This window comes from Fistularia commersonii, chromosome 36, assembly GCF_037954325.1.
Source record: "Fistularia commersonii isolate RoL2024-O1a breed Wild chromosome 36, RoL_Fcom_v1.0, whole genome shotgun sequence".
NCBI lineage: Eukaryota > Metazoa > Chordata > Actinopteri > Syngnathiformes > Fistulariidae > Fistularia > Fistularia commersonii.
Window position 1 is genome coordinate 1,204,286 of NC_141319.1, and position 25,241 is coordinate 1,229,526.

The 25,241-nt window shown below is 42.7% G+C and overlaps 4 protein-coding genes across 7 annotated transcripts; 1 reads left to right on the forward strand and 3 right to left on the reverse strand.

The window, feature by feature from the left end:
* The first annotated feature begins 126 nt into the window (after nucleotides 1-126).
* brf1b (BRF1 general transcription factor IIIB subunit b) lies at nucleotides 127-20,976 on the forward strand. Its single transcript, XM_086143432.1, has 19 exons — nucleotides 127-316; nucleotides 1,402-1,590; nucleotides 9,249-9,329; nucleotides 9,526-9,699; nucleotides 9,783-9,814; nucleotides 10,162-10,234; nucleotides 16,265-16,414; nucleotides 16,509-16,602; nucleotides 16,692-16,818; nucleotides 16,908-16,947; nucleotides 17,487-17,582; nucleotides 17,720-18,016; nucleotides 18,099-18,163; nucleotides 18,254-18,335; nucleotides 18,455-18,507; nucleotides 18,645-18,919; nucleotides 19,045-19,096; nucleotides 19,189-19,369; nucleotides 19,452-20,976. The coding sequence occupies exons 2-19, from the start codon at nucleotides 1,407-1,409 to the stop codon at nucleotides 19,487-19,489; spliced, it is 2,094 nt and encodes a 697-aa protein (XP_085999558.1). The 5' UTR covers nucleotides 127-316; nucleotides 1,402-1,406; the 3' UTR covers nucleotides 19,490-20,976.
* LOC147213263 (uncharacterized) lies at nucleotides 1,965-7,756 on the reverse strand. Its single transcript, XM_086143378.1, has 14 exons — nucleotides 7,595-7,756; nucleotides 7,415-7,492; nucleotides 7,122-7,292; nucleotides 6,804-6,900; nucleotides 6,494-6,717; nucleotides 6,027-6,192; nucleotides 5,610-5,815; nucleotides 5,322-5,439; nucleotides 5,018-5,226; nucleotides 4,734-4,851; nucleotides 4,416-4,585; nucleotides 4,243-4,340; nucleotides 4,050-4,165; nucleotides 1,965-1,984 (listed from the first exon to the last, which is right to left on the reverse strand). The coding sequence occupies exons 1-14, from the start codon at nucleotides 7,700-7,702 to the stop codon at nucleotides 1,965-1,967; spliced, it is 1,899 nt and encodes a 632-aa protein (XP_085999504.1). The 5' UTR covers nucleotides 7,703-7,756.
* Nucleotides 10,417-16,552, reverse strand: LOC147213264 (BTB/POZ domain-containing protein 6-B). Of its 3 annotated transcripts, none has more exons than XM_086143434.1 (5): nucleotides 16,475-16,552; nucleotides 13,423-13,691; nucleotides 13,244-13,334; nucleotides 12,399-12,517; nucleotides 10,417-11,901 (listed from the first exon to the last, which is right to left on the reverse strand). In XM_086143434.1, the coding sequence occupies exons 2-5, from the start codon at nucleotides 13,617-13,619 to the stop codon at nucleotides 10,869-10,871; spliced, it is 1,440 nt and encodes a 479-aa protein (XP_085999560.1). In that variant the 5' UTR covers nucleotides 13,620-13,691; nucleotides 16,475-16,552; the 3' UTR covers nucleotides 10,417-10,868. The 3 variants fall into 3 exon arrangements, with proteins under 3 accessions (XP_085999560.1, XP_085999561.1, XP_085999559.1); XM_086143435.1 differs by lacking the exon at nucleotides 16,475-16,552 and adding an exon at nucleotides 14,672-14,931 and having other exon boundaries at nucleotides 13,244-13,306; XM_086143433.1 differs by lacking the exon at nucleotides 16,475-16,552 and adding an exon at nucleotides 14,672-14,927.
* On the reverse strand, nucleotides 19,641-24,153 carry LOC147213265 (activator of 90 kDa heat shock protein ATPase homolog 1-like). 2 transcript variants are annotated; one of them, XM_086143437.1, is made up of 10 exons: nucleotides 24,018-24,153; nucleotides 22,919-23,109; nucleotides 22,673-22,755; nucleotides 22,478-22,595; nucleotides 22,307-22,398; nucleotides 22,079-22,216; nucleotides 21,861-21,962; nucleotides 21,719-21,770; nucleotides 21,439-21,637; nucleotides 19,641-21,324 (listed from the first exon to the last, which is right to left on the reverse strand). In XM_086143437.1, exons 1-9 carry the CDS (start codon nucleotides 24,095-24,097, stop codon nucleotides 21,480-21,482), a joined length of 1,014 nt encoding a protein of 337 aa, XP_085999563.1. In that variant the 5' UTR covers nucleotides 24,098-24,153; the 3' UTR covers nucleotides 19,641-21,324; nucleotides 21,439-21,479. The 2 variants fall into 2 exon arrangements, with proteins under 2 accessions (XP_085999563.1, XP_085999562.1); XM_086143436.1 differs by having other exon boundaries at nucleotides 19,641-21,637.
* Nucleotides 24,154-25,241: the final 1,088 nt, after the last annotated feature.

The window sequence follows — 25,241 nt, forward strand, 5'->3', positions numbered from 1 at the left end:
GTTCATTGTGTAATGTGGCTATCTATATACATATATATTAAGTTTCATTTCGACATAGTTCATTGTAATTCCTGGTCGTCTTGAGCTAATGAATGACGTCAGTCTTATGCGCCACATAGAGGCAAAAAACGACAATATTTACGAAACTCTTTGATGAACAATCCTTTTTTCAGTATCAACATTTTAAATTTATTGGACACTGGGAGAGATGGGCTTAAACAGGATAACAAAACTGAAAAAACAAACGGTGTTTGGGTGTTTTTTTTAACCACCAATCTGGACTTTAATTTCACCTAAGAAGTGCGTTTCTGTTGTGGTAAGTTCAACTGGTTTCTGTATATTAACTGGATCGACAAGTGAATAGTTAATGTTAGAAAAGTTATTTCCTGAAGCCTGCTAGCTGATAATTACTGGGAATTTGATGTGGTTGGCTAACCGAATTGTATTATACAGCTTTAAATAAATGTAAATAGTGAACCGTGTTTTGGTACAAATTTGGCAATGAAGTGCTATATTAACCTTCCAATGTGCTCGTATGTCGGTTTAACATGTTTTGCTAATTATCATGGATTAAAGTCAAGATCTAGTAGACTACGGTTATCGTGCAGATGGAATATAAAACTGCCCAAGCTTTATTTCATTAAACAAATCAAAACTAGTTCTCCAGAATACACAAGATTCCATAAAACGCAAAATAGAATTTCCTATGCATAGTTGACTTGAAAACACCATATTTGCCACAGTGTAACAATTAAAAAGACAGCAACATCAAAATACGAATGATGAAACAAAAGGCATATAAAATTAAGGTTGAACAGTTTTTTTTTTGTTTTTTTTTAATTCACCCACTGTAGCCAGTTCAGTCTGAGTTGTAGATACCTGCTGATAAATTGAATGAATTTCTATGACTGGACCCCTCTAGAGGAATGATAGCAAAGAGCTTGGACAATGAACAAGATCCTGAAATTACCTTTTATGGGTGAACCATACATTTCCAAACGTATTCATTTTTATGAAAAGGGCTAAGAATGAGGACTTGTTTAATTAGTACAACAGCTTTGGTATAAGGTCAGCCTTTATCTTGCCAAGTTTTGGATATGGAAATGTAGTCCTAACATGCAGGGTTGGGTTCACAAGCTTTCTCACCTCACTCCTTGCAGTAATAAATTTCTAACATAATGATCAGTGTTCCAGCAGCCTCGCATGTCCACAAATCACTCCTGGCCATCATCAGCGCCAGGCATTTTCTTTATTACATTATAAATGCCCCTTTAAGATGACAGTTTTATGCTAAATCTCATTTTATAAATCCTTAAAGGCTTTGAGATCACATCCTGCAACACCTAAAAGTTCAATGTCAAGCTGTAAGTTATCCTCTAACTCTGTGATCTCTGACCTTAGCCACCATGAGTTCCAGGCTGTGCAAGACCTGCGGGGGGTCCGACATCGATGTGGACCAGGCTCGGGGCAGCGCTGTGTGTACTAGCTGCGGTTCAGTCCTCGAGGATAACATCATTGTCTCGGAGGTCCAGTTCGTGGAGGGAAGTGGAGGTGCATCATCTGCAGTGGGACAGTTTGTCTCTGCTGATGGTGAGTCTGCCTTTATATACTCCTATCGATCACTATGAAAGAATTGGCACCTCTGTTGGCAGTTTACACCAGACAACTTTAACTTTGTGTTCAACAGGCCTCTGCTCTGATTTCAAAACTCTAATGCTCGATGGCTCTACTGGATCATCTGAAATACTTTAGGTGTAAAGAGTGGCAAAGTGTAAAAAATGTATTTTCAGATCAGTTTCATTATGAAGATTTTTTCCCATGCCCCCCCCCAACAAAAAGGACCAGTTTTCCACCAATGACAGTTCAGGTTTTATTACTAAGATTTTTTGAACATTAATAATTTGTTCTGAATAGAGTGCAGCAAAATCAATTTCACACTTTAGCACACAAGATTATTTTGCTCTTCACTGGCTGCTCCATCTACCTGAAGGAGGAAAAACAGTCAGTAACGGGATTAAAAATTCTCAGTTACTTTAGATTTAACGTTTATAAGCCAAACCCAGTGGTTGCAGTGTTTTGTCAAGAACTAGATCTGAAATATCCAGGTCTCTAATGCTCCTGTTGGAAATTTGTAGCATCTTTGTTGTACATGTTTGAGTACAAATGAACACATTACTGTTTTGGATAATCACCTTATTACAGACTTCTTTGCAATGATTACAGTGTTCTTGTCCAGTCATTGTTTGCCTTCATGTCAGTACGAGGTGGAACTGTCAACCAGAGCAAGATTCTTGTATGTGTGAAAACACTTGTGTAAAGCAGATTCTTCTTTTGAAAACAGAAAAAGGTTGTTTTGCTTCAGTGGTATAATGTCATCATTGCAACTTCTATTGCTTAATCCCATCTGAGAAAGCAAAACTGTAGCTCACAGTGCAATAACAGATTTTATGGGGGGGGGGGGGTTAGTGCATGGGAGAGAATGCCCTATGAATTTGGCCACTGTGTGTGAGAAATGAAAGGCACACAGCTGAAAGATGTCAGGTTTTGTCCTGGCCTCTAACAATTTGTGAGAGAATAATCTTTTGAATAAAAAAATTGTGCCAGATTATCATTCTCTTGCACTAATGTTTGATGGCTTTGCTTCAGGTATTGGGCCGAATTTAAAACCCAATTCTAATGTGAAATGGCACCTACTGAAAGACAAATACAGGACTTCGTTCTGCTGTCTGTCTTGGTTCTGACCCAGGACACCTCAATTGATGGAGAAGTCTAACTGATAAGACACTTATGTCATGATGGTAGATTGACATCTGCAGTTTCTGCCTCTGCAACCAGACAGATCTCAGATTAAAAAAATAAAAAGTGTACTGCTCTTACCTGCTGATTATCCTCCACTGTTCTTTCTCAAAACGCAACCTGGACCATGTTTTGGGGTTTTGAGACCGGCAGATCCAGCTTCTGTACATGCCCTTGAAGTTCGTGTGATGTCTCTTCTCTCCCGTCAGAGAAAGCCATTGGATCAGTGTCGGTCCTGGAATAACTGACGCTTTTTGGCTCTCCTTGTTGCCTCTTGATTTTCTTGCTAAGACTTTGTCTAGAATTAGCCAGTCTCACAGGTTTAACTCTGACATTTTTTACACCAGACTTAACAGTATGGATATTCCTTCGGTTAGGTCTGCCAGTTTCATTATAATCGTTGCTGACATGCTGTAATTTATACAGTGTGTCTTCCGAGTCTGGGTTCTTAAGATTGGTATCAGCAGTGACATGGTTCTTGTGCTCATGTACATTTTTAAATTCCCTGCTGTGCTTGGCTGGTATGTGGACAACTGCAACATGCTGACTAGTTTGGAAAGGTTCATGTTCAACCTGTTGTCCATTTGTGTCACCAATTTGATCCGGTCTGGATTTGTACTGCATCGACTGATCCAATCGGTCTTTGTTCTGTGGTACTGGAGGTTCAGTGGTACTTCCCCAGTCATCGTCTAACTGTTGGGAAACTACAGTAGTACTCCCTAAGGAATGTAAACTTAAGGCTGTGTCATCAGTAAGGTCTGCATAGTTTCCTCTCATGTCTAAAAACTGAAAGTTTGGTGTGTTGATGTGTGGCAGCTGAAGGCTGCTTTGTGAAGGATCATATCCTGAATGAGAGTTGTGTAGTATATTCATTGAAGGCATTGGCGGCTCAATCACATATGGTTCCTCACTGTGGGACATGCGAGTCCGTTGAGCCTGTTGAGAGAGCCGGGGAGAGGCAGCAGCTTTCTCTTTGTTTGGAGAAGAGGGAGACAACTTGTGTTGCCTTCCTGATACGGAGATGAATCGGCTTGGTCCTGGTTTGGGCCGAGGAATGGTGCCAGGGAAAGACAGGACTCTTGATGCTTGGGAAGTTTCCTGAACTGGTTTCGGCAGACTGTCGACTGCATCTACAGAGCCCTGATTTATGCAGTCAGGTGCTGCTGATTTTTTGGTATCTGTTTGTAAATGAAGACACTTTCAAGTTTGCACTCAAAACAGCACTCCAATAGATAAGAATGACATGGACTGACCTTTAAGGCTTCCAAAGACATCAACTGATCCAAATCCGGGAGTCTGCGAAGCAAACGTTCGCCCCACAGCCAGTCTGTTGATCGCACTAAGCGGATAGAAGCATCTTACCGTCAACCTGTTCAAAAACCAAGATCTTGTCATCTCTCTTGACAGACTGTTGCATGACATAACGTGTTCATATTTCTACTTTACTTGAACTGAGAATCTCTGAAGATAGTGTTAGGACCATCATAAATCATCTGTCTGTCGTGGAGGATCTCATTCTCATACACCACATATGTGTCACCAACCTGTTGAAACTCCATTTGAATAGCCTGCACAATTAAACATTGTTAATCTACAGCTATATAAAGCCTGGGCCATACCATGTTTCTGGTTCCACAGGAGTCTGGCCTGAACTCAAACAGAACTCTGGTTCCATCTGTCTGTCTGGGTTTACACTTTGGATCCAACAAAGTGGTTCTGTCTGGTTGCACCATGGGCCAGGTGGTGTCTGGTGTTGTCACCACTGTCATAGTTCCATCTGCAGAACAGACTTAACATAGATTTACAAAATTAAGGTCAAATCATGTTTAGGTTTTACTCTGTGTTGAGCATCAGCTACAGAACATTTGTAACCTTGCTAAATTGTTTAATTTTGAATACTTAAATGTTCTATCTTCAAAAACGGTCATGCAAATTACCAATCATGTCCTCCGTTTTGAAGAGGCATCGTTTGGAGGTGGATGTCTGAACCTCCAGGGTTTTGGAGTCTCTGAGGATAAGTGTAAATGTACCATAAAAGTTGGACAGATTGATGTCCTGTAACAAGAAAAAAAATAGCATGTTTTTGCTCATGATTATATGACTTAGTTTGATATCAGTGATAAGAATCATGTTTATATGCCTGTGAAAGACATTGAAATATGACTGGTTTAGGTCCAGCATATTGAGGAGTGTATCTATCAGGATCCAGAATAGTACTTGCGTCATAGGTATATCCGACAGATGACACAGGGACTTCCAGGGTGGTTTCTAGGCCGTTCTCGTAAAGACGATACCCCCTTTGATCAGCTAGCTGGTCAGTTAGCGGCTCTTGGTCGACTCCCACCTCCCAGATACTCTCAGCACGAGGGGGTCTAATCACACTGAAGGTGATTCCTTTTTCTAAACACTGAGCAGTGATCTTTGGTGGAACTTAGAAGAAAATGTTCCAGTTAACATTTGACAAAACTGGTGGATTTCAGGCCTTAGATTTTCAAGGGGTAGAAGTGCTGCAAATGTGTACTCACATGCATTGAATATTCGTACTGTGCTTAGGGCGTTATGATAGTAGGACTCTCTCTGGGACATGATGGTTAAAGTGAAGTTTATGTCAATGGAGTACTGCACCACACCTTCACCCATGTACTGTGAAAAAGAAAATGACAAACTTAGAGGCAGCATAAGCATAAATTAAAAAAAGATTCTGTCTTGAGTTAAACATGGACATTGGATTGTTAACCTGCACAATAACTGGCCACCAGGAGCCATTGACTTTACCTTTTGAAAGCATTCATGGCAACCAGTAGAGTGCTTACCATCCAGTGGACCACAGGGTCCTCAAAAGGCAGTTGGAGCTCATATCCTCGGCTGCCGTTGGCATGAGTAATAGGGCTGATGCTAGTGCCGTGTTCAGGTGTCTCCATAGTTAGCACCTTCCCGTTGACAGAAAGGGCCTCTAATTCAACATCTGCAGGAATATTTCCCAAGTAGACCTTGAAGACTTGCTCTTTACCAACTGTTCCTACAAGTGGAGGTAGCGAGATACATTTTACTGGTCCATAGATCATATTTATAATTTATCGATGACTGTTTAGCTTGAAGATTAAAATAGAAGTGCCTTGATTTTGAATGTTATTCTATGATGGGAGGGTTTATTGCATAACTGCAGAAATCAAAGCAGAAAAATTCATGATGTGGCGGAGACCTTCAGTGTTCTGAAGGAGAAAACGTACGGTCAAGGGTGAACGGTGGCCGGCAGAGAAATGGTGTGTCAAGCACCCTGCTCATGCGGTGTCTGGTGTCGACCCTGCTGCCATCCCCGTACAGCTGGGAGAAGACATGCTCGTATAGCAGGAAGATGACATACATCTCCTTGTACATGTTGTTCTCCACCAAACTCTGGGGAATAAAAAGAAAGTTATACCTAAGGATTGTCTGGTTGATGAGGTGGTTAAATACTTATGAAATGAGTTTTTAAGGTTGATCATAATAGCTCCTAATAATCAGAAACACTTTATTGATCCCAGAGGAAATTCTGTACAAGGATCCATATTGACAAAAAATGGCATCCTATGAGGGTCCACAAGCAATGGAAAGTAAACCTAGAGGTGCAGATGCTGAAAATGTTGGTAATTTTCCACCATTAATGCTTTTTCAAACACTTGTCCCAGTCTGAAATTTGGATGTGATCAAAAAGTACCTTTCTGTAACCACCTAGGGCCCCAAACGGGACCCCTACTTGGACACGGCCTTCTTTCTGGATCAGACTGAAGCCTCGAGTCCTGGAAGTGGCCTCGTCTAATAGCACACCTTCAACCCCCAGAGTTTGGCTGCGAATGTCATACGAGGCACCCTCATCTACCAGGGGTGTCAGGACTTTGGGAATGTTCCAGAGCAGTCGACCACCATCCAAAGAACCGGAATCTGATCGTTGAGTGACATAATGATCAGCATAGTACAATATAAGACATACCAGTTTAAGGTCAAGGATGGTTTGTCAATGAACATACTGACTGTACAGGCCACAGATATATCAATCATTGAAATGATCAACTTCTGTTTGTAGTAGAGAAAACATTGGACAACGTCCACTGGGATACCATCCACCTGGAAAATAAAAAATGACCTTTACGAACAAATAACATGCTGGTTGTAACTGAAGTTGATGTAACATTGATGTCAAAAATCAATTCTTCTCAAGTGACATTTAAGTCGTGACTTAAGACTTCTTGCCAAAACAAAAGCTTAAAAGAGAAGCAGCCAGGTAAACCCACGCAAGGTTGTGTGTCTGTAGCCTGGTGGGCAGATCACACTATCTGGTTACATACCGTCATCACTTCCCCTTGCGGTGAACTGTAAGGAGAGCGAAACACCAGCCTGTTGGTGGTGGCAGTCAGACTGTAGCCTCGCCTCTCGGCCTCACCAATTGACATAGTGGTCACCTCTTCAGAACCTTGCTGGAACATCAGCTGCCAAGCGGCGCTTGAGGTCTTCTGAGCCTATAAAATCACAATCAAATACCCAAAGGTTGGGTCAGTGCTTGAATTTCCGATCCAGTGATGGTACAAGGGTCTTAAATCTAACCTACGCTTGGCCTTAGGAACCCTGAGCAAGACTTTACCTGAGAGAAGGCAGATCGCTGCACCTGTCCTGTATGGACTGGCTGAGCTCCACATGAAGGCTCTCTGTTGACAGTCACCTAGTGGATGTGATACAAGGATCATTTAAGACTTGGGAAAACAATCAGCTATTTCAAGACTTCATCAATCTGAAGTGGAGATTGAGTCCAGTGGGTCCTGACCTCCATGTAATCCTCTTCACAGATGATCTCTCTGTGGGTCCAGCTCAGACCAGAGCAGACAGCTGAAACTTCATGGCTCACCCACCCTGTGCTACGGTCACTCACCATAACATTAAACCTGAAGTTGAACGTCTGGTCATTCTAGGGGAGAAAAAAAACAACAAAAAAAGATAACCTCTCAACTTGGTGCATGGTCAGGACTCAAGTTTTAATCCAAAGACAACTTGGCCAAAGACCGGTTGTGGAGCTACCCGATTATTGGTGAAGCAGGAGTAGTATGAAGCCCTGAAGGTGGTGAAGCCATCAAGCTTGAAGGTACTGACAGTGTACCCACAACGTGAGGCCAGCTGCTCGCTGATTGAGTGGACGCCATTTTCATCTGCAGGATGAGGTCAGGAAGAACGTGACAAGCTGAGAGCTTGAGAACTGAGCTGAGAACTCGGCTCAAACTAGCTGATGTTGTCCCTTGTGATGGATCATTCCTTAACAAAATCACCCCCAAAAATTCAGAACAGTTTAAACCATATTTTTTGTCTTTGAGGCAAGTCATACTTTCATCTTGATGTCAAGGTGCACTGAGGCAAATGTGAGCCATTTTTGCTGTGTGTGTGTGTTGGAGTTATCCTAGAATACACTTAAAATGCACATTTGCCCAATAGGTCACATTTAACTGACCTATTGCTTCAAATTGCGGCGTCTGTTCCGACGCCACATGGATCCACAGGTATCGATCCCGACACTCCCACTGAACGATGTTGGCGACTGCAACAAAAAAAACTAGATAAGTCAGACATGTTAAAACCGACGTGAATGTAGTTCTGAAAATGTTTGAGTGGGCAAAAATCAGTCTGAAGTGCAGTGGAGCAGATTAACCTTCCTGTTGTCCAAATGATAACTTGATGCATATAAAAACAAATCTGAAAAAGAGGGAGGGGAGATTAAACAGTTTGTTACAATCAATACATCTACTCTTTTTTTCAGGACTATTTGTATGTTTTTTTTTGGAATGGGAATCCCAGGGTTTATACCAAAATTTTTAAAAAATAATATATATCAAGTGAAAGATGTGTATCAGTTGGGAGTTTATTGGAACTCACCCAATGACAAGGGCAGCTGTGTTCATGCTGAAGCTGCCAGAATTCGTGTTTCCAAACAGGGAAAAACTCCTCATGCATGGCCAGGTGAGCTAATCAACCTGACCAGGAAAAGAAGCCGGCAGAGCCAGCTGACACAGATTCAGTCTTGATTGCAGTCAGAGTCTGAGTGCTACCATATTCAGAATTATTTCAAAATCTGAAATTATCTGCTATGCTTACAAAGTCAATGTGAGATTATGTGGTCTTTATTGAAAATGTAATATTTTCTGAAAGCAAGATAGCAACTTCTGCCCCAATATGTCCCAGAATTTTGTGTTAATTTCAAAATTGTATTTAGATGTCTTTTTTGAACTGATTACTTTCATTATTAAAAATGATGTTTTTTTATTGAAAACTGTATCACAAGTCTTAGATGTAACAATTATTAACATCTGACTTCAGTCCAAACATTGTAGCTCCTGTGTATTTGATATCTTATGAAGCAAAGTAATGCTGCACTGTAATGATGATAATATTAAAGAAAAAAGCTTGAATTGACTCATATTGTTGTCTCTCAGGTCCAGTTAAGGCTCCTCTTCTTGGTTCTGGTTTCCACACCAGTGTCGGTAAAGAGTCCAGAGCCCAGACACTGCTGAGTGGTGAGTATCTTTATCCTCATCTTCATCACTGTTCAACTCACCAGATGATTAACCATGTCAAATGTCCACTTTAAAAAGACTGTAAGGGATGTGATTTATTCAATTTTTTGCTGTTAAGGATGTTTATTTTTATATATTACATGATCATATATGTAGCTTCTGAGATTAGTGATTTCAAACTTGTGTGTGTGTGCAGGGAAGCGTCAGATCCATCACCTGGGCAGCCAGCTGCAGCTCAACCAGCACTGCCTGGACACGGCCTTCAACTTCTTCAAGATGGTTGTCAGCAGACATCTGACCCGTGGACGCAAGATGGAGCACGTCATCGCTGCTTGCCTCTACCTTGTGTGCCGTACAGAGGGAACGCCACGTATCCTAGCAACTGTTCTCCATGCGTGATGTTGACTAATGCTATTTGAAGCAGATACTGGTTCTCCTTAACTCAGCGTTAAGACATGTTGCTGGACCTGAGTGACTTGCTGCAGGTACGATTTGCCACTTTTCTCCTTCTGTTCATGTTCTTTACTGAACTCTGATGGCATAAGATGGAACATCTGCTTGCATAGATTAACCAATATTTATCTAGTTATCTAGCAATTTGAATAGCTGAAGTGCAAAAACATACAAAAAAAAATAACAACCCAAAAAGGACTTAACTTAAAAATGCTTATACTTCATATGTCATAGACCCAATAAATACCTACTTGTCTTAGTTGTATGAATGCTGCCATTAATATACTAGCTTCTAGTATTTGGGATTTCATCAATGTAGTATTGAACTGATTACAAAAAGGTTTATTTAAATGGTGAATCTTCAATTTGTTGCATTCAGGTGAACGTTTATATCCTGGGAAAAACCTTCCTACTGTTGGCCCGCGAGCTCTGCATCAACGCTCCCGCCATCGGTGAGATTCACGTCCTACATTTTTGTCTTTTAAATTCATGCTACTTGAGTAGCAAGTGAGTTCTATTAAATCTTTCTTAAAAATGTAAAAAAAACAACCAAACAAACACACAAAAGTAATATGAGGAAACTAATAAATGTGCAGCTCTGATGGCACACATGAATCAAACCAGAGGAAAAGAGTTTGATTAAAATCAGTTTAATGACCTAATGAGTTTAAGATGGAGGCAACAAGCCAATAAACGTGTAAAACTCTGCAATTCAACTTTAAACCCCAAACTCAGACACAATCTGAGGAATTAGAAAACACAACTAAAGGTAGCGTTTTTACATTTAAGTTCAAGTGTAGCACATCTTCAAACATAAAATCAAATATGTCAAGGTCAAGAAGTTTCTGGAACTCTTAAATTCACAATGAAACCTGAGTGAAGCTCAGAGACAGGAATGAAGACTTTTTGTCAAGATTGTTGGACATTGTTGTTTATACATTCGAAACTGCGGTTCTGAAGAATTACAAGCAGCAAAACTTCATCTTCTTCTAATTTCAACTTTCACGTTCAGTCATTTCTGACGGAGCAAACAGCCACTTAGCTTCCACTTCACTGGACAATCAGAGGGTCAGGAGGATCGGACCTTCAGCAGTAGAAGACCAGTTCTGGGATCTGCCCGCCCTGCACCCCTGTCCCGTTGGTACTGTCAGAAGAACACTGAAACTGGAAGGTCACTTTCCCACACTGTACCTCTGTCATGCCCTCCTGACCAAAGTAGCTCAGTTCATTACCATCCAGGACAGCGCTGACTGTGTAAAAGATGTCCGGTTCAACCTGGACCGGGTGTTCAAACCACACAGGGAAGGTGCTGCTCGATCCGTCTGACAAGAATTTAGTGAGGTGCTGTGCCAGAACAGTTCCCTGCCTCTTCAGCTCTATCTTCACACTATACTCCGCCTTACCACCACTGGAGCCGTAGAGTCCCAGACCAGCAATGAAAATCCTCTTGTCCACAGCAAACTGGATGCTGTCACAGCGCCCCCTGTAGCGCCACTGGTTGCTGCGGTAGGCTGAGGACTGGAAACGGTGGCACCTCTGTGGCGCCAGTCCAGCCCGTTTAACAAGCGGAAACTCCAGTCTTGGTTTGCTGGAGGCGGTGAACCATAGGAAGATGTCGTTGGTCTCGCTGAGCGTCAGGACCTCTGACTGCGCGGCCCCATCAGCAAACTCCTGCAGCGTCATGGTGGGAACGCGGACCAGGTACAGAGCCTTTCCTAGCACCAATCGCTGGTTCCTGGGAGTTCCCGCCAGGCTCTGTCGCCGGCACTCCGCCTCTGCCCACCTCAGCACTGCCTGGAAGACCACAACCTCGCGAACGTTGAGGGTTTCTCTCTGCAAAATGATCTCCAGTGTCGGTGGGTCGATTTCACAGAAGCTGTCAGAGCGAAGCGCCAGCTCTGCCTGGGCGTCGATCACCTCCCAGCAGCGCTGGGTCAGCTGCGGCTCCTCAAAGAGACGGCTCTGGGAGAGCAGGACGCAGGCATTCTTTGCCTCCAAGCTCGTCTCTAGGAAGGCAACACAGGCCTTCGCCAAAGCTGGAACGATGTATTTCTTTGCGGCATAGAGCGTAGCAAGCACGGTGTCAGCCTCCAGCTGGATCTCGTCGCTGTACATGTACCTGAGACAGATCACAAGTCAGACTACGGTTTTCTAACACACTACAAGTCGTCATTTCAAAATGAAGAACATCTTTGACTGAAACAGTAAGAAGTCCATAGTTTTAAAATCAGGTAAATTATTTTTTACAAATAGAATCAGCGTTCCTTTATAAAACCTAAGATGTGAGTTTATTTTATCACAGCAAATTCAGGATTATTTTTCAAATGGAGAATACCATGTGAACAGTGGTATGGGGGGGGGGGGCATCTCTTACTTTTGCAAAAAAACAAAATTTTGTCACAAAGCCTATCTACACTTAAGGTTTGAGTGTGTTTGTGGAGGGGTTCATGTCCTCCCACTTAGTGAGTCACAAGTCTCTGCCGAAAGTATTTTGAGGGTCAGGATCTGAAAAGCTTGGGAAACCTCTGCTGGTCTATCTGGGCTCCTCTTTTATTCAAATATTCATGCTCAATCTTTGAAGGAATACTTTTAGACTGATAGAAGACAATGACTCACTTTAACAGAATGAGGAAAGCAGATGGATCCACATCAGGGATCTGGATCTCAGATTGCCCCTCTGCCAGGTCTCCGTAGAACATGGCCTCAAACACAGAGCTGCCCACCGCAAGGACATACTAAAACAAATCAGAACCATGAGAACTGCTCTGGAAGTCGACAGTCAGCAGAAAAAAACTCTGAACTTTACTGGGACCCAAATACTATGTTGTGGCAGTGACAGGGTTGAATGCAGATGAGAGCCTGTGTCCCACAGGTGATGCTATTGTGTGGTTTGTCCAACAGAGGGCGCCTGTCATCTATAAGAGGCAGGTAGAAAACCTGCACCTTTGAGTTTCCATCAGCATATCCTGTCGGCCTGAACTTGCAAGGCACATCATCAATGCTGGAGGTTACTACCAAACTTTAAAATAACAAATGGGTGGAAACAGAATAACTAAAAATGGAATGGTGCACCTGGAACTGAGGTGCAAACTTCAATTTTTATAATAACAATATGAATAGACAATATGTTTTTTTTATTGGCATGATGTACTTGGTTGTTTCAGGGAAGTCTGGCATATTACACAACTAAGAAAACTATATTCATTTGTTGCCGGACTTAATTTGTTTGAGAGCAAAAACACCCAAAAAGGGAGTTGGCAATCTGTAAAAGTAGAATAAAAGGCTATCTAGCATTTTTAATTTTCACTTGATAAAACTTTGACCCACCTCAACATAAACATAACAAAAATCTTTGTGTTGTTTTTTTTGACCAAAAAAGGGTGTTGTTGCGTATTCATCAAGTCACAGAAAAACAGAAACATGCCATCATATACATCCAGTCTATCAATTACTCTCCATACCTTGTGAGCAGGAACCCTCTGAGTTTCTCCCGGAGGACCAACGATGAAGTGAACATCTGCCATCTGCTCGTTGTTGAACATCAGAGCATTTCTGGAAGATCGTCAGCACTTTTTACTGCCTCACAAGGTCTAAGTGTTGACATTCTTGCGACACCAAGCTTGTAGCCAAGTCGTCTCACCTTTCCCGCAGCGTCGCGTGGGCTTCAAGCCGTCCGTCTCTTTCCTCTATGAAGTCGTCTGTGCTTGTGAGTAGCTCAGCTGCGTCGTAGACTTCTGTGGCTTCAGCCCGCAGCTGGAGGTCACTCAGCTGGATGAAACTTTTCTTGGCCTCAATCAGCTCCACTTGCTCACTGTGGGGGAAAACTTCAGCCGCCATCTTCACATTCTTCTTCTTCTGTTTACTTTCAGAGTTATTGGGGTCATGACTTCACTACGTGATGGACGCCTCCTGTCAGAAACCAGAGAGCATTATACAAATCCGGGGGATTATAATTCAGATTACTTTAGACTTTAATCCACACAATGTCGGTCATTAGTTGTAAAATACAAAAATAATTTTCACTAATAGACACATAATCTCATGAAGCACCATCTGTTGAATGAGACAAAAGATAGAAGCAGCAATTCCATCAGTTTGTCCTTTTTGAAAAACTTGTGATACCAAAATATGCTCAAATTGTAACTTTCTTTCATGCCATTCCTTTCAATTTGACTAATATAATTTTTTCATCGCCTAAAAACCAAAAGGCACACAGATCATTACCATGGCTCTGCCTTGTTTTGATGTGATTTCTGCAGACAAGCATTGTTCATGCTATCTGAGTCTTGGCAAAAGTGCTCTTTTTTTTTACACTTATTGAACAAGAATATTATTGACAGTGTAAATTTGATGGTGCAAAACACTCCTGTGATTGGAAACAAAAGATGTACGCTGAGGATTTGTGCAAAGGTCGCATGCAAAGCTGGACAGATCTCATTTTTATTTTAATTAGTTTTTAGCCTGTGTGTGTGTGTTAGTACCTCGATGCATCTATTTGGGAAATCGACATGGTTTTCGTAATGATATTTTGTTTTAGGTTAAATGATCCGTGGGCGGCTCATGTTTCTTACAGACACGAATCATAATGACGTCACGTAACGATCTAATGTTTTCATGCGTGACACCATTTATACGGTGACAGTTTGACGGGTCGTTTATCCGTGATGGCACAGTTTATTCGTGCAGACGTTCACTAAATATCGCTCACATTTTATTGAGACGAGTATTTTTATTCGTAATTGTGTCCTCGATTGTTCCCTGGTGTGGTTTTTAGCTTGATTCCGTTAACTCGTCGAGGTCGACGACCGAGGAAGAAACTCTACCGAGCGGCAAGCAATTTTCTCGTCGACTTGTTTCTTTTTTGCCGATAGTCGTTAACGTGTTTTTACCTTTTTGAGTTCCGCCAGCGTTTTTTTCGGCCGTGAACGATTTGCACATTACAAGAGCGGCTTGTGTTTGCGCCGCCATTTTACATTCTACCACTGAGATTTTTCCCCTAACCCCGCCTCTTCTTCGTGGCCTAATCAATAATCCTGCGGGGCTGAAGACTTACGAGTGCAATGCTGCCCCCCAGCGGCCTGACAAGCTCACTCAATATGTGTTTCTGCAAAACATTCATTAATACCATTACTGTTTAAATTGTTGATTAGTTGATTAGATAAGTGGATCAAAAAACTAGTAGGAAAAGGATCGAACAAAAGAAAAATGTTTGCTTTTAGACTTTGTTGATTTGGTATCCTCCCAATTGTCCAAAAACATGCAGCAGGTTAATTGGGAAAATGAGTAAGTGAATGGTTGTTTGTCTGTATATGTGGCCCTGCGAATGACTGGTGTAGCCCACCTCTCGCCCCATGACAGCTGGGATGGGCTCCACCATCCCCCGCGACCCTGATTGCAGGATAAGTGGTAGAAGATTGATGGATGAATTATTTGTTCCATTTAAAAGAAGAATGACAACAACTTTTCTGATTTCAGCTTCTTAACTGCGATTTTTTTTTTCTTTGGGTGGTGGTACCCTGTAGGTTTCAACTAAATAGTGATCTCACTGTATCACTGTATCATTAGGCCAGGGGTCGGCAACCCGCAGCTCCGGAGCCGCATGCGGCTCTTTAATCATTACACTGTGGCTCCGAGTGGCTTGGGAAGATAAATTATAAATATTTAATTGAAGTATATTTCATCTATGTTAATTCCTTTTTTCAACTTTTAGTTCTAAGTTGGAAGATTATTGTGATCTTGAAATATTAAATAAAATTATATTTATTATTTTTCGCCGCTCAAAATAATGTCACCCTCGCGGCAGCCGGTATACCCGCCAGCCGGTAAAGTCCCGATTTGCAGATGCTGTGCGCAGAAGTTCAGGAGCAGAATTCCCATAAACCAGGTAAAAGAAATATTTATGAAGATATTTTGCAAATATTTATTTTTTATTGTTTACTGACAGTGTTTTTTTTATCCCGATTTATTTTTAAAATTCAGGTTAACGCTCCGCTACACGCTCTGAAAGCCCAAAGCTGAAAATGAGTTCATTACATAAATAAAATTTAATTTTCTCTGTAATACTTGTGAATTTCAGAAGCAACACACCACACACTTATTTATACAAAGTGTAAAGGTAATAAAAAGCAATATATACAGTGGTACCTTAATGTTAGACGTCAAAAAGTAATTGCGGCTCCCAGTGTTTTCTTTTCCGAGGAAACCGGGTCCAAATGGTTCTTTGGGTGTTATGGGTTGCCGACCCCTGCATTAGGCCATTGTTTTAACCAACTTGTGTTTTCTCACAAGATCCTTTAAAAAAAAAGTACCGGTGAAAATCACAAGGATCCCGATTTCCGTCATAAAACTTCTCTTATTTCTCAACAGATAATGTGAAAATCTAAACACAGGCTTCTAAAAACTAACTTAATAAACTTTATCCATTTACTGTTAATGATTTATATTTATACGCATATTTGTGTCGTGTGTCCTTCCCCCCCAAGATCCATGTCTTCTAATTCCTCGCTTCGCTCACATGTTGGAGTTTGGGGCCAAGACTCACGATGTCTCCATGACGGCTCTTCGTCTTGTCCAGAGGATGAAGAGAGACTGGATGCACACTGGCCGGCGGCCCTCCGGACTCTGTGGCGCCGGTACAAAGTCACGACCCGACCGCCAGTGTCATCGTCAGTCACCAACAACTGATTACCTACTGTTGTTTTCTTTCCTCTTCTTCCTCGTCCTCAGCTCTCCTGGTTGCGGCTCGCATGCACAAGTTCCGTCGTACGGTGAGGGATGTGATCAGCGTGGTGAAGGTTTGTCAGGCGACTCTCAGGAAGAGGTCAGAACCTCAGGAACTAAATGACCGCAGATCATTACACGTTCCCAGACAAGAGAAATACCGAGCCAAAAGCCTTTTGTCCCTTGCAGGTTGACCGAGTTTGAGGACACGCCCACCAGTCAGCTGACTATCGACGAATTCATGAGAGTGGATCTGGAGCAGGAATGTGACCCTCCGTCTTTCACTGCCGCCCAGCACAAGGCCAAGATGGTGCAGGTAGACCAGCCGTTTCTCTGACCGGATGCTGAAAATGACATTGCAACCATCCAAGTTGTTCTAACTCTTGCTATGGTCTTTCCCTGCAGCTGGAGCAGGAACTCACCAGGAAGCTTAATGAGGTCGAAGGTCAGTTTCTGAACTCTTCTAAAGGAATAATTCAAGGGTGATAACGGGTAATACTGAGGACATTTCGTCAGCTATTAGATGATGAATTTCGTCCACTTTGAAGGGTTCCCATGGGGATCATCGAGGACACCGGAGAGAATGATAAAGGAATTATTTGTAATATTCCAGAAGTCTCATAGGTGTCATTTAGCGTGCACGACTTCAGAAGGTACTAATGGGGCCATTAAGACTCTTCAGATGATCCTCAACATTCATGCAGGACAAACAGATGGCCATTTAGGACTTTCTGGAGGATACACATGAAATCATTAAGCATTACAGATGAAGTAAATCCATTTGCTAATAATCTAAATTCTCCTATCCTCCCAACTTCTTTGTTCCTTGTTATCCTGAGAGTCCTCACCGGGGAGATATGATGTGTTGTGTTGTGTTGTTTTCAAATGTACGATGCTTAGCATCAACTGAATGACAAAGAGGTTGCTGACCAACTTCAGAGTTCAGTGGGCCGCTTGTTGAGCCTTGGTGTTTTGTGTCATCAGGAGAGATCACCTGCTACCAAGACGAGATCGAGACCGAGCTGGAGAAGAGCCGGCCCAAACTGAAAGGAATCTATGCCGCCTATGCCAAAGAAATTGGTATGTTCTGAAACCCATCACAGCAAGTGCTTCCACATGACGGGTCCTTGGTGTTAGGGATTTTTTTTACAACATCTTTGTGCTAAAGCTGGCAGGTAACAAATCCTCTAAATGCCCTCTGTCCTCTTGCTTTTCAGACCCTCAGGACGAGGACAGCCTCTGCGAGGTGGAGGTGGAGGCTGAAGAGGATGAGGAGCTGCAAGCTGCAACACAACACCTAACGCAGGACTTCCTGTCTCATGTGATCCAAGAGGAGGAGGAGCATGGCAAAAAGCCAGGCAGCATCACCGGCAAGTCAGAGGCAGAACCGCCGTTAGAGGGCGAGGAACCACCTGCAGTTGTCATCTTTGAGAAGCTACCAAGTGCAGCCAGTCTGAGCATCCAGGAGACCTTCCTAGCCTTCAGCAAGTCAGATGCAGAGGACAAGCTGTCAGGTAAGAAGAATACACTTCAGTGACATTATCGATGCATCGTAGCGTTTGGCAGTTCTGGTGACGGTTTATAATTCCACAAAAGGAGATGAAGGTTCAGAAGGTGGAGAACTGGATCTGGAAGGCATCGATGACGGAGAGATTGACAAGGTCAGTCCATAGATGATTGACACCGCGGTCCGATGAGAAGCTTCAAGGTTCGGGCAGCAAGCGGTTGTTTGACTCTGACCTCCTCTGCAGTACATCCTGAGTGAGAAGGAGGTTCAGGTGAAGACAATGCTGTGGATGCAACAAAATGAAGAGTATCTGAAAGAGCAGAAAGGTCAGACTTAATTTGCAAGGCCATGTCCTGAGAGGGGCCGTGGAGCCTTGAAGCATTTCCTGGGTGTCTTGATCAAAATGTGAAATGATGCCTTTGTTGATGATCTGATGTCTTTTCAGAAAAAGAGGAAAGGATAAGAAAGGAGAAAGAACAGGGGACATATAAGGAGAAGGTGAGTGCTTTTAAGCACAGGGTCTCCCAGTCTAGGACCCAGGGGCGGCTTAGTTCGATAAAGCCAGCTTATGAGACACATTTGAGTCGGATGCAAAATGAAGCTTTGACTTCTGCCCAATCTGCGACCTCTTCTAGCCCAAAAAGTCTAAAAAGAAGAAGGAGGCGATCCTGGCGTCCACAGCGAGCGAAGCAATTGAAAAGATGCTGGAGAAGAAGAAGATCTCCAGTAAGATAAATTACGATGTGCTGAGAGACCTGAACAGCCGCGGGAACGGGAGCGGCGGGGGCAGCAGCCCCAGCAGGACTTCCGCCGACTCCATCAAAAACGAGAGAAAAAAACTCAGCCGCCGCCGCAGGAAGGCCAGCAGCGACGTGGACCTGGCGGCCACCGCCAGCATGATGGGGAAGAGGTACGGTCTGGAGGTCATGATCATTAGACAGCAGTGGTTAGAATGCGACATGCAGAACATTGTGATTGTTTCTTTATTTTCTGGGGTGAGAATTCTACTTCCTGTTATCTGTCCTTCTGTCACAGACTCCGACCCCTTCTGTCCTCCACATCGCAGAAGAAGAAAGCGCCCCCCCAGGTAAGTCAGCAGACCCACCTCCACCCCTTACTTCCCTGTCCTCTGCATGTCAGAACACAGTTGCGTTCAAATAAATCTCCTCCGTTTCTCAGGTTGAAACAGCTGTCACTACAACAACGCAGGTGAAGAAAAAAACGACCGAGGCGGCTGACGAGCCGACCCCCGGCCCCGAACCAGACAGCAGCACAGCCGCTGTCATGGAGGAGGAGGAGGAAGAGGAGGAGGAGGCGGAGGTAGAGGAGGAGTGTGTCAGCGCTTTGCAGCTTGTGGGAGGTCTGTTCATGCTTTTACAGTGAAAATCCAGCGTGTAATCACAGCTCACTGATCAATTAAATGATTGATTTGTCTCTTCCAGACTATGGCTGCGAGGCAGAGGAGGAGGAAGTCTTCTAGTTTCGCTCCAATGACCTTTGACCCCCTGTGAAAGGAAACTTAAGGTTCCGTCCAGTTTTCAGAGGCAGCTCACATTAGCGTTAGAAGGATCAATGAAAAAGTGTCAGTGATCAGTTGCATCTAAACACAAAAACGTCAGAGTAGAAAAATATAAGTAAAATGGTTTTATTTTACTTTTTTAAACAAATGTGGCATGTTTGAGTCTGTGAATAGATTCTTAAGCACTGAAGACACATGTTGTTCATACTGTAAAATGACGTGTAGTATTTAGTTACAGGTGTTTTTCTACTTTATGGTGATTTAAATTGATGTAAATATGAAAACAGTCTCTCCCACTTTCCTGGAAATCCAGATATTCATGAAATCTTGTAATACAGGGGTTCTCAAAGTGTTATTGCTGGTATGCTAGCCACATTATGCTAGTATTATATCTTCTCCTTTCGGCTTTTCCCTTCAGGGGTCGCCACAGCGAATCACCACACTATTCCCTTTTCTTCTCTGCATCATGTTGACTAACCGTTCTCCTTTTCCTGTCATAGTCCCTATATTCAAAGTCCCTACTCTCAGTCCCAGACTCTTGCCTTTCCTCTTCTCTCTCTGCTTCTGAACACACCTTCCTCCTCTCCTTCTTTGACCCACCGTAGCCTAGTTTCCATTGGTTCCCTGTAGGTCATCAGTACCAATGGCGGTCATTGTTAACCCGGGCCTCGACCTATCCGGTATGATCTGATTATTATGGTATATTTGCATGTTTGGTTTTGGCAAAAGTTTTACGCTGGATGCCCTTCCTGACACTAGCCTCTGCATTTATCGGGCTTGGGACCCGGCTCTGGGAGACACTGCCCCATGCCACCCCAAGGCTGGCTCGGGGAGACACAGGCCAGTGTCGCAGCTGCATTATGCTAGTATCATATATTATTTATATATTAAAAAAAACAAGGCCCTGAAGAGGAGATAACTTTAAACACAATAATCAGATTAACTGGTCTATTCTCCAATCAGATTGGAGAATAGACCAGTTAACAATGATTTTATGTAGCGTGTCTTTGCCCTAATGTTTGCTAAAACCTTTGTGAAAATCTGAACGAAAAGAAAATAATTGCAAAAATATATTTGATAAAAATTATATATATTTTTTTAGATCAGTGACAAAGCTCAAAATTTTATGTTTTAAAATAGTTCTTAACCTTCCATAAGCATATTAGTAAAAACAAAATGAACAATTCCTCATTTTGCCAAGAAAGGATCCCTGGAGTCGGCCCTGACCCCATTTGGAGATCTCCTGCATTAGAAGACGTGAAGAATTCTGGATATTTCATTGTTTTGTAGCAGTTTCCTATCGTTTGTCTAATGTTTTCATAATTTATGGTACATTGTGTCAATTTTTAACTGAGGTATGTAATTTGTCCTCAAAGTTGTAAAAAGTGAATCATGAAAAACAAAACAAAACAAAACAAAAAAATCAGATAACAAAAAACATCCTGCGTGAATTTCTTCCTCGCTCCCGCAGAGAAACTGTTTGTGATCTATGACTAGATGTGTGCATTTCCACAGAGTCCGTTTTTGAGATTTGAGGGCCAAGGGCCTCAGAATGAGTGTGGAGTACAACACTCTCCGCCTGAATTCAAGTGAAAAATAGATTTTAAGCTATTGTTTTTGGTTTGCGTTGAAGCAAGATATCAACTCCTCTTCATGAAATGTGGTCGGGAGAACTACATTTCGGACCTCTGCTATTTTTTACATACTGCCGAAGATGGATGGTCCAACTCACAACTTGTCTTCCTCTCCAAAATCAAAACAGACTCCAGAGCATGAGTTAGTTACAGCATCCTTCCCTGGAGACACATCAGACATGCTATCATTGTAGCTTCCTCTCTGGATTTTTCTCTGTTGCTATTTCAATTTGGAAAAAAAACAGGTGCAAAGTAGAAATACAGAGATGGACTGACAGCCGGTCGGTTGAACGTCATCGTTCACAGTGTGGTGGATGTCAGTATCCGAATGTCTGTTTGATGGCCTGGAAGTAGCAGCGGTTCCAGCCCTCCCTGGTGGAATCCTCCTCATCCAATGGTACTCCTTTACACTGCATCCTCAGCTCTGTCTGGTCTCCTTGGTCCTCTAGTGCCAGGCTGATGAATGCATAGTGCTCTATTGGGAAACGACCAAAACAAAAGGTAACCTCAAAAGTATCACTATACCAGAGCGCAACATCACGGCAGGAAAACGCACCACTTGGCCACGTCCTGAATCGCCACCTCATCTCGATCCGTTGGTCTGGCACCTGCAGGGGAGGAGCAGCGCTGTGGTTACAACTTGACCTCCTTCAGAGTTCAACCTAACATTGAGGTGTCTGACTGGCTGAAGGTCTGACCAAATTTGTGAACTCTCCATTGATGCTACCGTCGAGCAACTGGAACTTTCCTCCATGACGGCCGTCCACTGTGGCCCGACAGCGAGTGAAAACCTGCACAAACTACATGGATGGATACAGTTACCAGTTGAAACCTGTTGTGGTACTTCTGGTACTACAGTACTACAGAGTTGTCTGTTAAAATACACGCATGGACCTGCTGTGATTTGGTTTTGTACCTCCTGGTTGATGAAGGTCCTGTACAGTTCATCGGCTGATGTCATGAAGGTTTCCGTCAGAGAGATGCTACAGGTCGAAATATGGACGCCCGTCGAGCTGGGGTTGGGACCAGAGGAGCACTTTGGGGCTGAGCTGATCTAGAGAACACAGAAATATCAAGTTGAATCGCCACGAAACTCGAAATGAACTTGACTAAGAATGAAAAACCTTCACTGCCTTAACTTTACCTGGGTTTTGCTGGTTTTGACCTGGTTTTTCTTGTCCAGTGCAGGTGGTGCTAGTCCACCGGCAGTGGGGAGGATCATACCCTGGCTGAACTCTGGAAGAACAGATTTTATTATCAGTTCAAGTCATTTTTACACCCTTGATCGACTGATTTCGCCCAACTGAAAACAGACCTGATCTCAGTTGGTTGACATATTCCCCTAGAACCCTCTTGACCTCCTCAATGCCCTTCTTCTTCATGAGGTCAAGCAGCGGCGTGTTGGGTTGGTCTTTGCAGAGGGACACTGTGATCTGGACCAATCAAAGCACAGCAATCGATACTGATATCAATACATTTACCAGAGCGTTCAGGGGAGTCGCTGACTCACATCGAGGTCATCCGTGTCGTTTTCATCTGACAAGTTGGACACCTCAATGTTTCCTCTGTACTTCAGGCCATTGCTCGACGTCCCTGAAAGCAGAAATCAGCCACACTCACAACCCTGGAAGAAGAGATCACCTGAATTGAAGCGTGACGTCACTGCTGGGGATGTTATTAGTCTGACCCGTAAAGTTTTATGGGGTTTTTGTGGTAAAATGACATCATCGGTGTCGTCGGGTGTGACATCACTGACCCAGCCAGCTGGCTCTGAGCTGCCACTCATAGAAGAAGATGAGTTTTCCCTTGCGGTTGTTGATAGAGGCCTCCCCTTCCAGTTTCGGGATATCGGTCACCTGACAGACGCCCTCTGACCCTTGCACACGGACTTCCAGCAGCAGCTGACGTAGATGCTCCGATGACCAGTTTGTGACATTGCGTTCTGTCCTGAGACACAGGACAAGACCTGTCATGCTAGTGAAATAACGACCCCTTGTGGACAGAATGTCCCAATCGCCTTTTGTGATACTACAGTGCAGTTTGAATTATTCACACCTTGTACTTTATCCCATGAACTTTCGACTTAATTTTGTCATTAGTAGAAACTGTTTATGTGGCATAAAAAAAATGATATCACTGAAGCCGATCAAGATACTGAAGTGAACGAGAAACAATGACTTATCAAGGTTTAAGGCTGAAACGTCTTCCGTATTTTGAATTTGATATGCATGCAAATTTCAAATCTACACCCCCGATGTAGCCGCATGCTGTCGGGAAGAAACTAGTGGCGAAAATATCTGGACCTGCTTAATCAGCTGGAAGGTCATGTAACACACATAAACACAGACACAGACAAACACACACACACACACACACACACACACATACACACACTCCAGTCCTAAAATAACTTCCTCAGATAGTTTTAGAGTCGCCTTCTATCGCTGCACTGACCCTCAAACTGATGAGTCAATATAGAAAATCATGGTTGTGGTCATTTCTATGGTTATGAGGTTACCCATTGGCATTCTATTAGTTTATTTTATTTTTTTTAGAATAAAGATAGGAATATGCCCACTGGCTTTGACATCCTGGCATGACACAAAATAAGAGCTGATTAAAACTCTGACTGTGCAGTGTTTCAGTTCACATCATTGATACACACACTTAAATTGTTTTGACAGTTTCCTAACACTTCTTATTCAACATTTACACAGAAACAAATGTCTTTGCTCTCCAGGGTAGTTTTTAACAGAAATATAATCTCAGACTGGAGAAGAAGCTTAAATGAGCTGGTCTACCTCCTCAAATCAAATGTGTTATTTTAACTCTATTAGGAGACAACTAAAACAGACCAGTGCCAGTTGTTGACGTTCGTGGCGTCAGCTCGCTCCTCTACGATCCAGCGAGGATCTCCTTCCCCCCATTTAGCCATAAGTACTGGTACAACTCACTGCTCCTATTTCCACAGTGTGTGTTCTACTACTTTACTGCACCATCTGTTGTCCTGCAAGCGTGCTGGGGCCCAAACTGCATCAGCTGTCACTCTGACAATTTCCCCTGAATGACTTTCAAAATAAAATGAAATATATAATTGTCTTCATATCTATTATATGTACAAAACCTTCTTAAAGTTGATGTGGTTTGTTCTGTCATCATTGTCTTTATTCGATTTCCCAGACCCAAAAAAGTAAACACTGCAAAAGTATAGCAAAGGCAAATCATTTCCAGACAATTTATATTACAGGGTGGAATAAATGTACAAGTGTTTTAAATCTCACCAGTGTACATTCATCAGCAGTAATACTGTAATGTTTAACAGATTATTGAAGTCTTAATAATTAATTGCAAAATCAAAATCAAGCAAAAATAATATCAAATGTATTTCTGTCAGGTCATGGTTGTCAGATTGACAATTTGGGGGTTTCATTACATATGCACATTTGCACATCAAACAGGCACAAAAAATGTTTGGACCAACTGTAATTCAAATAGTTTCTCTGCCTTAACAAATAAAAAAATACATTGAGTTTAAACTTAAATTACATCGAATTGGTGACATTTCACATTTCTACAATGGTTAAAAGGAGATTTTTGGGGACTATATTTGGGGACTATATGAGATGATGAGATGAGAACAACTTTATTTATCCCGAAGGAAATTGTTGTGCCAGAGTTTCAAGCAAAAACATAACAATAATAGATAATAGTAGGAAGGCGGGAGAATAAGAAATACAATAAATTATAAAGTGTCAAGGTTAAGGCTATCAAGTGTTTTAAGGTCTTAAGTACAAAGATTTGAAGATTCCCTGCGGCTGAGGGAAGAGGAATTAAAAAGTCTCATAGCTTCAGGTAGGAAAGACCTCCTGTAGCGTTCAGTGGAGCTCCTTGGTGGTATTAATCTACGACTGAAGGAGCTCTGACAGGATGTCAGTGTGGAATGCAGGGGGTGATGGACGTTGTCCATGATGCTGAGGAGCTTCCTCAGCATCCTTCTCTCTGAGACCTGCACAATAGACTCCAGCTCCACTCCCAAGACCGACCCAGCTCTCCTGATGAGCTTGTTGAGTCTGTTGGTG

Excerpts from the sequence above, each read along its gene's own strand:
- brf1b (XM_086143432.1), top strand. The coding sequence starts at position 1,407 with ATGAGTTCCAGGCTGTGCAAGACCTGCGGGGGGTCCGACATCGATGTG. Across the intron at positions 16,819-16,907 it reads ACAAGGCCAAGATGGTGCAG|CTGGAGCAGGAACTCACCAG; the intron begins GTAGACCAGCCG and ends CTTTCCCTGCAG. Across the intron at positions 16,948-17,486 it reads GAAGCTTAATGAGGTCGAAG|GAGAGATCACCTGCTACCAA; the intron begins GTCAGTTTCTGA and ends TTGTGTCATCAG.
- LOC147213263 (XM_086143378.1), bottom strand. The coding sequence starts at position 7,702 with ATGGTGAGTGACCGTAGCACAGGGTGGGTGAGCCATGAAGTTTCAGCT. Across the intron at positions 7,293-7,414 it reads AGCGATCTGCCTTCTCTCAG|GCTCAGAAGACCTCAAGCGC; the intron begins GTAAAGTCTTGC and ends GTGATTTTATAG. Across the intron at positions 5,227-5,321 it reads AGTACGAATATTCAATGCAT|TTCCACCAAAGATCACTGCT; the intron begins GTGAGTACACAT and ends TTTTCTTCTAAG.
- LOC147213264 (XM_086143434.1), bottom strand. The coding sequence starts at position 13,619 with ATGGCGGCTGAAGTTTTCCCCCACAGTGAGCAAGTGGAGCTGATTGAG. Across the intron at positions 12,518-13,243 it reads AGAGGGTTCCTGCTCACAAG|TATGTCCTTGCGGTGGGCAG; the intron begins GTATGGAGAGTA and ends GATTTGTTTTAG. Across the intron at positions 11,902-12,398 it reads GCTTTCCTCATTCTGTTAAA|GTACATGTACAGCGACGAGA; the intron begins GTGAGTCATTGT and ends GATCTGTCTCAG.
- LOC147213265 (XM_086143437.1), bottom strand. The coding sequence starts at position 24,097 with ATGGCTAAATGGGGGGAAGGAGATCCTCGCTGGATCGTAGAGGAGCGA. Across the intron at positions 22,399-22,477 it reads TGTCAACCAACTGAGATCAG|AGTTCAGCCAGGGTATGATC; the intron begins GTCTGTTTTCAG and ends CTGTTCTTCCAG. Across the intron at positions 22,217-22,306 it reads TCAAAACCAGCAAAACCCAG|ATCAGCTCAGCCCCAAAGTG; the intron begins GTAAAGTTAAGG and ends TGTGTTCTCTAG.